This window comes from Entelurus aequoreus, linkage group LG23, assembly GCF_033978785.1.
Source record: "Entelurus aequoreus isolate RoL-2023_Sb linkage group LG23, RoL_Eaeq_v1.1, whole genome shotgun sequence".
NCBI lineage: Eukaryota > Metazoa > Chordata > Actinopteri > Syngnathiformes > Syngnathidae > Entelurus > Entelurus aequoreus.
Window position 1 is genome coordinate 38,820,079 of NC_084753.1, and position 13,687 is coordinate 38,833,765.

General features: G+C 37.8%; 2 protein-coding genes and 1 long non-coding RNA gene across 3 annotated transcripts in view; 2 read left to right on the top strand and 1 right to left on the bottom strand.

Moving 5' to 3' along the window:
• LOC133640872 (zinc finger protein 142-like) overlaps nucleotides 1–13,687 on the top strand; it is a 51,352-nt gene that overhangs the window by 22,360 nt on the left and 15,305 nt on the right. The window lies entirely within an intron of this gene.
• LOC133640723 (uncharacterized) lies at nucleotides 1,682–2,616 on the top strand. The gene is made up of 3 exons (XR_009824197.1): nucleotides 1,682–1,725; nucleotides 1,817–1,884; nucleotides 2,377–2,616. It is a non-coding gene; the product is annotated as an uncharacterized LOC133640723 (long non-coding RNA).
• LOC133640628 (gastrula zinc finger protein XlCGF57.1-like) lies at nucleotides 3,499–12,870 on the bottom strand. The gene is made up of 2 exons (XM_062034154.1): nucleotides 12,498–12,870; nucleotides 3,499–5,851 (listed from the first exon to the last, which is right to left on the bottom strand). The coding sequence occupies exons 1-2, from the start codon at nucleotides 12,619–12,621 to the stop codon at nucleotides 4,239–4,241; spliced, it is 1,737 nt and encodes a 578-aa protein (XP_061890138.1). The 5' UTR covers nucleotides 12,622–12,870; the 3' UTR covers nucleotides 3,499–4,238.

Consider the following 13,687-nt stretch of genomic DNA (forward strand, 5'->3'; position numbering starts at 1 on the left):
GTTTAGTGACAGTTTATTGATGTGCAGCCATCTTTTTATGGTCAAGTTCTCTCTGGATAAAATAAGATGAGAGTTAAATCAAGCAGTAATGAAGGTGAAGAAGGGAAGATTATTATATACATAATTATATATAGTTACACTCAGTAGTGACAATTAAAGACACTTTCATCCTGTTCATTTGAGCAAAGTAAAAGAGTAAAGTGTAATATTCTAAACAATAGAAGAATATTAATTTCAGCAGTCAATATTCCAACATTGGGAAGCTGAGCTATGGTGAAAAACATATTCAGATTTAAAGGCTTTATGAGAGTGATGTAATTATCACAATCAGAAATACTTTATTAATCCCCGAGGGGAAATTAAAATTTTCAGCAATGTTATAAACATGTGAATATTCAATGTAATAATATATTATATTAATACCATAATAAAGTGGTACATTTGGGGATGTGTAATATTGTTTGTATGAACATCCTGAATGATTTTGTGCTAAAATTGTTTGAATTAATAGAGAGTGGAAAAAAACGAGGCAGTAATGATAATAATGGTTTGTTTTAAGCCTGTTTATGAATAATTAAAATACCAAAATGGAGCTTACATCCTCAGTGAGCTGAACTCCAGCAGTAAAGATGAGATAAATAATGTGGAAAGGTCAGAAGTCAAATGTTTCTTCAGGTAATACATGGAGCCTCTGCTGCCACCCAGCGACCGTTGGAAAGAATGCATACATTTTATTTTGACGTCCTTCAAAGCTGCTTTTTACTTTCTGTCCTGTTTGTGTCCAAGTCTGTAGTGTGGGCCATAGGACAGAAGGAGGACATTCTGTTAATAGCCTGTGGAGGGCAGCAATACACCTAAGATGTTCTACTAGTCTGCTGGAAATAGAAAGAAGAAGAAGGAGGAGGAAAAAGCAAGAGCTGGAAGGACGGAGGAGGATCGGAAGCGGAAGTGAACCAAGGAGCGGTGGCTGACAGTGAGAGTGTTTGAATCTTTTTGGCGGTTGAGCATAAACTGATTTGTGACTGGATGGAGATGGAAGGGGATAGTGAGGGGATGTATGAGGAAGTTACATACGCAGAGGCAGTTAAAGGAAGACATCAAGTACGTGGAGAACAAGACATAAGTGAGAATAAGTTCAAGTAATAAAAATCAAGAGGCAGCAAATACAGGAATTTCCATGGACAAACTAGTTGTGTTCCTGGCATACGTAATAAAGTGTACAGAACAGGCAAGAAATAAGACTGAGAAGATCAAAATAATCGTCAAAGCAGCAGCAAAGTTTTTAAATGTAAAAGAACTATCTTGGGAACAGGTGCAAGGTGAACTACAGACAGTAGACGAGACGGAGTCATGTGACCACAATCCAACGCCATGTTGATTGTTCAGTGGAATGCCAGAAGTCTAATAGCAAACAGACAGGAATTAAAGGGATATGTTGGAGTCAAATTTCCTTAGTTGTTTATATTTTGTTTTCTCTAATTGATTGCTGGCCTCAGTTCATGCTGAATTTCCTATTCGGCAGATTGCTCCGCCCACTTCCTCTTGACAACCAGGAAGTGTTGACAGGGATGGGACCGTTGCTATGGTGCGGTTGCCATGGTAGCCTCCTTTAATTGGGTTCAGGTGTGAGCACTGGTGGGGCGATTGCATGGAGGACAAACAGTTTTCGACCGTGTCGTGTCGTGTGTGGTCAGGTCTCGCTGCTGTGACAATGTGCCATTCAAGGTCAGCATACATAATGTTCTATAACCTACATTTGATTTAATTTTGATAGCTTGGAATAAACGGATTGTCATATCCAAACACATTTCTACAGAACTGGACATTCAATCATTTGCACGCGTCAAACTGGTCAACACAGTCGCCCTCAGTATCAGCCCAAAGGTAAGGGCTGTACAAGGATAATAAAATGCCTCATAGCCGATTATACAAATGTGATGAATTCATCTTGATACTGTCCTGCCACAGTGAATATGTTTCCCTTTTAAAGGGCAAATTCCTCCCAGGGTCTTTTGTCCTAAAGACTGTCTGGATAAAGTGAGGAGACTATAATTTAGGAAAACAATTTATTTCACAAATGGACTAGAAGAAGTTACACATTTTTACATGTAGTTAAATTCGACAGAACACCTGCATCATCTTCTCAACAACACCCGCATTCTTACATGCAACATATTTAAGAATGGCGGTAATAAATAAATACAAAGTGTATTCGGATACAAACAATTATTGACGATGTTTACTCTATTAAACGACATATATGTGCACATGTATGCACTGATTAAAAATACAGAACTATAATGCCCACGTGCCTGACTTTCTCCATCAAACGCCATCTTGCTTTTTTCTCCTTCTTCTTCTTTCTATTTCCAGCAGACTAGTAGAACATCTTAGGTGTATTGCTGCCCTCCACAGGCTATTAACAGAATGTCCTCCTTCTGTCCTATGGCCCACACTACAGACTTGGACACAAACAGGACAGGAAGTAATAAGCAGTTAAGGACGTCAAAACAAAATGTATGCATTCTTTCTAACGGCCGCTGGGTGGAAGCAGAGGCTCCATGTATTACCTGAAGAAACATTTGACTTCTGACCTTTCCACATTATTTATCTCATCTTTACTGCTGGAGTTCAGCTCACTGAGGATGTAAGCTCCATTTTGGTATTTTAATTATCTTTAATTATTCATATACAGACTTATAACAAACCATTATTATCATTACTGACTCATTTTTTTCACTCTCTACTAATTCAAACAATTCTAGCACAAAAACATTCAGGATGTTCATACAAACAATATTAAACATCCCCAAATGTACCACTTTATTATGGTATTAATTAAATATATTATTACGTTGAATATTCACATGTTTATAACAGTGCTGAACATTTTAATTTCCCCTCGGGGATTAATAAAGTATTTCTGATTATGATAATTACATCACTCTCATAAAGCCTTTAAAGCTGAATATGTTTTTTACCATAGCTCAGCTTCACAATGTTGGAATATTGACTGCTGATATTAATATTCTTCTATTGTTTAGAATATTACACTTTACTCTTTTTCTTTGTTCAAAAGAACAGGATGAAAGTGTCTTTAATTGTCACTACTGAGTGTAACTATATATAATTATGTATATAATAATCTTCCATTCTTCACCTTCATTACCGCTTAATTTAACTCTCATCTTATTTTATCCAGAGAGAACTTGACCATAAAAAGATGGCTGCACATCAATAAACTGTCACTAAACTTCAATAAAACTAAATATATCATATTTGGATATTGTAAAAATGGAAAACACAAATTATGATGGATAATATTGAAATTAAAGGAATAAAGGTAATCACATTTTTAGGAGTTAATATAGATAATGAAGTAAGCTGGACACTACATATAAATCATATAAAGAAAACATTAAAAAATGGAGTGCAATACTAAATGGAATAAAATACATACTTACAAATATTAACTACAATTATTGTACCCAACTTTAGTTGAAGCATACATTGTTTATTGCATAAAGGTCTGGGGACATACATATAAAACAATCACACAACAATATTCATATTACAAAAGAGAGTAATAAAGATAATTAACAGAATGGATTATAGAGACCCAACAAATGATTCATAAAGTCACACATTTTAAAAGTAAATGATCTTGTATAAAAGACAACTGCTCAAATGATGTATAAAGTCAATAATAATATGCTTCCAGAAGTGGTCCAGAAGATGTTTCAGATGTGAACCAGTAAATATGAACTAAGAGGGATTTATGTGTACTCAAAAGCAAAGGTATGAACACATGCAAAACAAATATGTATATCATATAAAGGAGTTCATCTATGGAATCATCTAGAATTAGAAAATAAAATATGTAACACTTCATTATTTCAAAAAACATATATAAAACACTATAATAAATACGTATACAAGTGAATTGTGAATATCTACACATAAAATGTTTATTGCTTGTAACATATTTTATGTAGTGTTTATTCTCACCTTTTCAGTCAAATTGTTCTGTTCATTTTAAAGTACACAAATGTGTATATTAACTCATGTACTTGACTGAAATAAAAGCACTAATCTGAAGTGTCTAATCTATAAATGTTAGAATCATATTAACAAGATTGTGTTACACACACAACAATGATGTCACACATGTTATATGTGCTGATGTTGTTAGAAAATCAAAGTTAAAGTTTTGACAGTTTATTTCAAATCCTGCATCTTCATTTGCTGCTGCTGTTCTCACCAGCACACTTGTGTTTCTTACACTGGTACCTAGAAGATAATCTTTCACCACACACACTGCAACTCAACACTTTCTCTCCTGTGTGTGTTCTCATGTGTGCTGTACAAGATTGTTGGACGCGAAAGCTTTTGTTGCAGCTTGAACAGGAGTATGGTTTTTCACCAGAGTGTTTTCTCATGTGTGCTTTGAAATTGGACCCTTGAGTAAAATCTTTACCGCAGATTGAACATGAAAAAGGTTTTTCTCCTGTGTGTATTCTCATGTGTGCATTGAAATGGTCCGATCGAGAAAAATCCTTCCCGCATGTTGAACATGAAAAAGGTTTTTCTCCAGTGTGTGTTCTCATGTGTAATTTTAAATTTGCATTTGTTACAAAACTTTTACCACATTCTGAGCAGGAAAAAGTTTTTTCTCCAGTGTGTATTCTCATGTGTGCTTTGAAATTGTTCCTTCGAGTAAAGTCTTTACCGCAGATTGAACATAAAAAAGGTTTTTCTCCTGTGTGTATTCTCATGTGTGCATTGAAATGGTCCGATCGAGAAAAATTCTTCCCACATGTTGAACATGAAAAAGTTTTTTCTCCAGTGTGTGTTCTCATGTGTACTTTGAAATTGCCCATCTTAGTAAAGTCTTTACCGCAGATTGAACATGAAAAAGGTTTTTCTCCAGTGTGTGTTCTCATGTGTGCTTTGAAATGGTGGTTTCGAGTAAAATCTTTACCGCAGATTGAACATGAAAAAGGTTTTTCATCAGTGTGTATTCTCATGTGTACTTTTAAATTTGTATTTGTTACAAAACTTTTACCACATTCTGAGCAGTAAAAAGTTTTTTCTCCAGTGTGTATTCTCATGTGTTCTTTTAAAATTGTATTTTTTACAAAACTTTTTCCACATTCTGAGCAGGAAAAAGGTTTTTCTCCAGTGTGTCTTCTTATGTGTACTTTGGAATGGTCCCTTTGAGTAAAATCTTTACCGCAGATTGAATATGAAAAAGGTTTTTCTCCAGTGTGTGTTCTCATGTGTCTTTTCAAATTACAAGAGTATTTAAAAGTTTTGTCACAGTGAGAACATGTGAAGTGTGTGTTGTCAGTGTGACATGTCTTATCATCTTTAGAGTGTTCATCATCAGTGTCAGGAGAGTGTGACGTTGTGTCCTCACTATCTGATAGTGGAGCTAAGAGCTTGTCTGCTTGTGATCCTCCACAGTGGTCTCCATCAGCTTCTGTTGTCATGTGTTGAGTTGAGCTGCTGCTTGGAGGCTCCGCCTCTCTCTTCTCCTCACTTTCACCTTTGACCTCATCATCTTCACTCTTCACACTGATGAGGTGTCTCTTGTCTTCCTCTATGAAGTGGGGGGACAGCCGCTGTTTTTCTTCCTCTTTGACGTAGGAGGGCTGCGGATCCTCCGGTTCCTCTTTTACGTGAAGGGACTGTATATTCTCAATGTGAGGAGTCTGTGACTCTTCCTCTTCATCTTTAAAGTGGGGGGGTTGTGGCTCCTCTTCTTTCACGTGGAGGTGCTGTGACCTCTTCTGCTCCATACTGGAGGACCCCTCCTGCTGCTCAGGTGGACGATATTTTTCACAGACGTCTGCAGGACACAAGAAGACAAACACATGCTGGGATCGAAATAGATAAGATTTTACCAATTAAGATTTCATTTTCTATTCTGCTTTTACGATTTGGTTATTTGTGGACTCACTTTTGCTTTCACATTCAGTAAAAAGGAGAAGAAACAGGTCGATTAGCATCAACTTTGACTAGTTGAGAAGTAACATGAGCGTACAAAGCCAACAGTGAGGTCTTAAAGGCCTACTGAAAGCCACTACTACCAACCACGCAGTCTGATAGTTTATACATCAATGATGAAATCTTAACATTGCAACACATGCCAATACGGCCGGGTTAACTTATAAAGTGCAATTTTAAAATTCCCGCCACACTTCCGGTTGAAAAACTCCTTTGGATATGATTTATGCGCGTGACGTCACAAAAGCAACGGAAGTGGTTGGACCCCATCGGACCCGATAGAAAAGCCTCTTGTTTTCTTCGACAAAATTCCACATTATTCTGGACATCTGTGTTGGTGAATCTTTTGCAATTTGTTTAATGAACAATGGAGACTGCAAAGAAGAACGTTGTAGGTGGGATCGATCGGTGTCTTAGCGGCTAAGTACAATACTGTAATATCTGTGATATTTGCATTAGTGTACTGTCTTTAAGGGCTTGGGGAACGCGCATGCGCGAGTGAGTTGGCGGAGAACTTGTGTGTGTGAGCGTGAGTTTTGGCTAACAGCAGCTCGTGTATGTGTGTGCGTTACTTTTTGAACTACAACCAGTTACCGCTTTTTAATAAAGCGATTGAGCAGCGCTTCCTCGTCTGTGTGACTCCTTCTCCACTGCGGGGCATTACAATACTTACAGCAACACAACAAGGACTACTTACTACGCCTAGCCGATGCTTGCCGCCAAACCCACGGATGAAGTCCTTCGTCGTGCCGTTGATCGCTGGAATGCAGGTGAGCACGGCTGTTGATGGGTTTCTATCTTCATTTGAGAACGATGCTACGCGCTAGCTCAGTAGCTAAGTGTGTCACCGATGTATTGTTTTGGAGATAAGTCACTTTAAATGTCCATTTCGCGTGCTCGACTCTCATTTTCAAGAGGATATAGTATCCCAGGTGGTTTAAAATACAAATCCGTGATTCACAATAGAAAAAGGAGAGAGTACATAGTTCTGTGAGGTCTGGTTGCTAAGTTGCTAAGTTAGCTTAAATGGCGTCGTTAGCACAGCATTGTTAACCTTCGCCAGCCTGGAAAGCATTAACCGTGTATTTACATGTCCACGGTTTAATGGTATTGTTGATTTTCTATCTATCCTTCCAGTCAGGGGTTTATTTTTTTTGTTTCTATATGCAGTTAAAGCATGATGCTATCACGTTAGCTCGTAGCTAAAGCATTTCGCCGATGTATTGTCGTGGAGATAAAAGGCACTGAATGTCCATTTCGCGTTCTCGACTCTTATTTTCAAGAGGATATAGTATCCGAGGTGGTTTAAAATACAAATCCGTGATCCACAATAGAAAAAGGAGAGAGTGTGGAATCCAATGAGCCAGCTTGTACCTAAGTTACGGTCAGAGCGACAAAAGATACGTCCATCGCTGCCTCTCAAGTCCTTCACTGTAACGTTCCTCATCTACGAATCTTTCATCCTCGCTCAAATTAATGGGGTAATCATCACTTTCTCGGTCCGAATCTCTCTCGCTTCATTGTAAACAACGGGGAATTGTGAGGAATACTAGCTCCTGTGACGTCACGCTACTTCCAGTACAGGCAAGGCTTTTTTTTATCAGCGAGCAAAAGTTGCGAACTTTATCGTTGATTTTCTCTACTAAATCCTTTCAGCAAAAATATGGCAATATCGCGAAATGATCAAGTATGACACATAGAATGGATCTGCTATTCCCGTTTAAATTTAAAAAAATCATTTCAGTAGGCCTTTAAGAGGCACAGATTTTACGGGTCCCCCATGAGGTGCCAGAGGGCCCTAAGGACAATATTCTGCTTTGAAAATATCTATAAAATAAAAACAATTTTGGCAAGAAATTAATAAAATACTACACGTTATTTTGTGGCAATTACAAAATATTGTCCAGTATAATTCTCAGGACATTCAATCAATCACAACTGGACTGTTAAACTGAACATATATACATAAATATACAGTATATATATATATACATATATATATATATACATACCCCGCCTTCCACTCCATTGTAGCTGAGATAGGCTCCAGCACCCCCCGCGACTCCGAAAGGGATAAGCGGTAGAAAATGGATGGATGGATGGATATATATACATATACACATGCATATATACAGTCGCGATCAAAAGTTTACATACACTTGTAAAGAACATCATGTCATGGCTGTCTTGAGTTTCCAATCATTTCTACAACTCTTATTTTTTTGTGATGTAGTGATTGGAGCACATACTTGTTGGTCACTAAAAACATTCAAGAAGTTTGCTTCTTTTATGAATTTATTATGGGTCTACTGAAAATGTGAGCAAATGTGCTGGGTCAAAAGTATACATACAGCAATGTTAATATTTGCTTACATGTCCCTTGGCAAGTTTCACTGCAATAAGGCGCTTTTGGTAGCCATCCACAAGCTTCTGCCTGAATTTTTGACCACTCCTCTTGACAAAATTGGTGCAGTTCAGCTAAATGTGTTGGTTTTCTGACATAGACTTGTTTCTTCAGCATTGTCCACACGACTTTGGGAAGGCCATTCTAAAACCTTCATTCTAGCCTGATTTAGACATTCCTTGACCACTTTTGACGTGTGTTTGGGGTCATTGTCCTGTTGGAACACCCAACTGCACCCAAGACCCAACCTCCGGGCTGATGATTTTAGGTTGTCCTGAAGAATTTGGAGGTAATCCTCCTTTTTCATTGTCCCATTTAAAGCAGCAGTTCCATTGGCAGCAAAACAGGCACAGAGCATAATACGACCACCACCATGCTTGACGGTAGGCTTGGTGTTCCTGGGATTAAAGGTCTCACATTTTCTCCTCCAAACATATTGCTGGGTATTGTGGCCAAACAGCTCCATTTTTATTTTATCTGACCACAGAACTTTCCTCCAGAAGGTCTTATCTTAGTCCATGTGATGTCAGATGAAACAAAAATGGAGCTGTTTGGCCACAATACATTACATTATATACATTACAATCAATTGAAATCGGTACGACACCACCTTTGAAAAGCACCACTTCCGCTCTTTCATCTGAGTGACTACAGGGTCGAGGCGCACACACAAAGTGCATACAAGCAATAACATGTTGAAGAGGAAGAAAGGCAAACAACTACAATTCTACTGGTTAATAATGAGGGTGTGAAGTACAACATGGAGGTATTTGGGCTTCAAAACTAACAATAAAGGTGACGCTTTAAACAAGGACGCGTTGCAAGTACTGTTTTACACCATTCCTGCTTGTCGGCTCCCAGACCGTGGTCGAGGAGAGCAGGGGAGACCTTTCACTTTGGTCGGAATGACGAGGCCATCGATTAGTTACAACTTGGTCACTTTATTTGTAATTTCCACAGGGCACAAGCGGACATCCACCATGCTATTGATACTCCTGCACATGCTAGCGCTACCTCTCCTAACTTGCCCACTCACTCGTCACGCACCCCACATACTGCCATTCTTAAAGGAGCACACACACACATATATGCTACTCTCACAACAGCTGCTTTAAAACACGCCTCTCCAAATGTGGCTATTAGCATTAGCACCTTTGCTTCAAACTGAGGTCAACATTTAAATAATGAACATTCAGATCTGCACAAGGAGTTATAAAGAGTGACAGGTAATAATGTCATTGTTACACCTGTCCTGCTGTTCGGTCTGGTGCAGACTGCTCTCATATGAAACTTATCTCAACTTATCTCAACTGCATTATGCCAGATATTTGAAGTAACACACTAATTAATAACATTTATTAAAAAGTAATTCCGTTTTCAGGGCTCGAATTTAACCATGGCAACCGTGGCAAAAGCCGCGACTGCTCTTGTGACTTGCCGTAATGCCCTAAAAAATGTACCAACATCGACAAAAACATGCCGTGACCGCCCTTGACTTTTTACTTGGTAATGGACGAGGGCTGTAACGGTAAACGGTATAACGATAATTTGCGATAAATTTCCCGACGGTAAGTCAATATTTTTAATTACAGCGAAATCGTTATTTATTAATGCATTTAAGGCAACACAAAGTCAGGCGCATACGCACTAGCGTTGTTTGGCTTGATAATCATGGCGGACAAGCTACATGGACTTTTCTACGGAGATTTGCCCTCGGAGTAAACGGAGTCAAGCGCTTGGGTTAATGTAATTTTCCCTCGTTTCCCGTCGTGCGTTTAAGAGCGCACTGCTGTGTTTGGATGGAGACAGGTGTGGACAATATTGGAGACACTTGTCCCCACACTAAAAGCATACAGCGAAGGAGAAAACTAGTTGATGTTGCTTCTATTTTCTCTATACATTATTGTGTGTATGTCCTATAATCATGTTTATTGTGTGTACGTCCAATAATCATGTTTATTGTGTGTATGTGCTATAATCATGTTTATTGTGTGTACGTCCTATAATCATGTTTATTGTGTGTATGTGCTATAATCATGTTTATTGTGTGCACGTCCTATAATCATGTTTATTGTGTGTATATGCTATAATCATGTTTATTGTGTATATGTCCTATAATCATGTTTATTGTGTGTATGTCCTATTATCATGTTTATTGTGTGTATGTGCTATAATCATGTTTATTGTGTGTATGTCCTATAATCATGTTTATTGTGTGCATGTCCTATAACAATGTTTATTGTGTGTATGTCCTATAATCATGTTTATTGTGTGCATGTCCTATAATAATGTTTATTGTGTGTATGTTCACCTATAAAACCACCATAGTTGAAGGTCAGTTATTTTCATGTTGCTGCTGACATTTAAACTTGTCCTCTTAAACCAGGGCACTTTATTTCAATGTTTTCTTTAAAAAAAATTGGAGATTTAATTGGACTTTTCTTATATTAGTTTCAAGGCTTTTAATTTTTTTCTTGTCTCAAAACCCCTCTTAGGTTGGGATCCTATAATACAAAACCTACTTTTCTTTCTTGTTGGTACCTGTTTTTGTGTATTTGGATTCAGGAATTATCTTTTTTTAGAATGCTTTTCGATCCAAAACGATACAGTTAGTTGAAAATTCAGTGCATACAAATTCAGTTAAAAAAATGCAGTGCTGAAAAATGTGCTGCTTCAAAAAGCAAGACTCACTTCCGTTAAAAGACTAAAACCATGGAGCCTGTCTCAGAAGCAGCCAATGAGGTGTCAAGTTTGAAGTCACGTGACTCGGGTCTTGCAAAACAGCACAAAAAAGGCAATTAACTTTGCTACCTGGGGATAATACAACATAATTAACATTTAAATGCTGCTTGCTGGATGTTTTCAAACTATAGAAATGATTCCAATGGTTAAAATCTGCACTTTTGAGTGACATACGAGTTAGTAGGTGTCATGACATGCAGTTCAAGTGACTGTGGTACACAATGTGACCAGCAGATGGTGCTGGATAATGATGTTCAAGTAAACGTAAGGAAGAAGACACAAGCGCTGTTTCAACCCTCTGCGCATCCACTCGGCGCAGACGTGATCCCATGTACAAATATCGCGACATGCTAATTTAGCCGCTATCAAAACAACTAGCCCGTCACTGCTGATTTCATTTCAACAATTAAAAATAGGAACTTGATAGTAAATAAAGCCACGTTTCCACTGCTGGATGCTGTGTTCAATCGTGTCCATGATGTTTTAACGTTTAGGGGACGTGCTGTCATGAAATAAATAAAACATATTCCGGTGGTGGTGGTCAATGTCACTACTCCATAGGTACCGGAAGACTACGTCACTTCCTGGACTTACAATTGTTTTTACAAAGGTGCTTTTGAAACGTCACATTCTGTGATATTTGAATATTTTATTAATGTTTTGTATAAAAACTAGCTTACATAGTAGTAAAAGGGAACAAGAATATCAACATGAACAAGGGGTCGATTTAAAAAAAATCGGGGAGTATTATGGCCACAATTTCAATCACTTTCACTCTTCTGTCATTGCAATGAATGACGTAAGGGGGCGCCACTGACTCACATCATGTGATTTATTTTTTAAATGTTGCTTTTTTTTTTTTTACAATCTACTTACTTATTTTTAAAAGATCAGTATGTCATCTTTTATGTGACATTGTTATTCAAGTAAAGATGACAAAAAAGAAAACTATGGTAGTGACAACATGCACGAACACAACTGTTCACGTTATACCATCTCATCTCATTGTGGATCATGTGAATGTTTGAAGTGGAACTAAATGTGATCTCTGAAAGGGGTACACATTATTTCCAAAGCAGGGCCCCCATCCACATATACAATACTAGTACATATCTGATGAAAAACAACATTATTGTTGTTATTTTAATTATAAGTGTGCCAAATCACCTATATTTGAACATTATCTAATGGAAATGACTGCTGTCTGATAATCACATTAATAACACAATAACAATCATGTGTCTGAGTACACCTATTAATCAAAATTAGTCTAACACTTCATGTTCATGTTAATGATGGAATATAAAGTTAGTAAACATGTGAGAGTAAGAAGTAAACAAACCTGTTCTGTGTAACACAACTTGAGGTTTCTTGAAAACAGCCTCCAGTAGTTGACGTAGTCTTTTGTTCTCTTCTTTTGTTCGAGAAAGTTCCTCTTTGTACTCTGCTATCGTTCTTTCGCACATTTTCACACAATCACAACACTTTACACTCACACTTGATCTTAACTAAGCGATGTGTTGACCGAATCCGCGTCTCTTTGTTAGCAGCTAACAAGCTAAGCTAACTAGCATGCTGAGCTAACTAGCGCGCTAAAACAACTAGCAAGCTAAACGGGCCTAATAATCTCCAAAGTTGAGTGAGACGAGTGGAGTTTATCCTGACACGAAGGATGAATAAAGTGTAGTTAGTAGCGATGTGAGGAGATGTGCCGAGGCTTAGAAGCGTGTGTGGAGTAAAGGAGGACTTTGCTGCAAAGCGCATATCCTCCACGCTTGCGTCACTTAGGGGCGGGGCCAAAGAGTCAAAGTGATGGGCAAGTCATGAACGAACCGTTCAAAATGTATATTTGAATGGTGCCCACAAAAAACATGGCAACTAATGAATGATATTTCAAATATATAAACCGTATTTGACTTTCAATCAGATAAATATGAAAATAATTAACTAGTACTATTTTAATGCACTTACCGAATTTACTGTAAAAGCTGTTCAAGCTAATAGCATTGTTCTTTACTTAAAAAACAACAACTTGACAATAGTTATTGTTTGCACTTTGGCGTAAAATGCACTGAGTGTATTTTTCTGTGAGTGTTTGGAGTTATTACAGGGAACTCAGCTACCATTATACTTTAAAATGCTAATTGCTTCTCCTCATAAATTGTAGCCTGAGTGTTGGATATTCTAATATTTTTTCAGGGCTGTTTGGCTCGACTGTAATGTGTGCACTAAACACATGGACTGATACATTCTTGCATTTGCACTACAAGCTACATTATTGCATTCTCCTTATATTGACTCCTACTAGTCATGCTGCATCCTTTCAGTTATATTGAATGTATATGGAACTGTATGTCTGTATGGAAATGTTAATGTTTATTACTATGCTGGAGTGTAATTGTGTTTTAATTGTCATCCAGAGTGTGTGTGCTCCTTTAAGAATGGCAGTATGTGAGGTGAGTGACTGAGTAAGTGAGTGGGCAAGTGAGGTGAGGGAGTGGTAGCAGTTAATGTGCAGGAGCGTTAGTAGCT

What these genes read in the sequence shown, in the direction of transcription:
- LOC133640628 (XM_062034154.1), bottom strand. Translation starts at nt 12,621, where the DNA reads ATGTGCGAAAGAACGATAGCAGAGTACAAAGAGGAACTTTCTCGAACA. An exon ending in AGTTGTGTTACACAGAACAG is followed by an intron (nt 5,852 to 12,497) that starts GTTTGTTTACTT and finishes TGTGTCCTGCAG; the next exon opens with ACGTCTGTGAAAAATATCGT.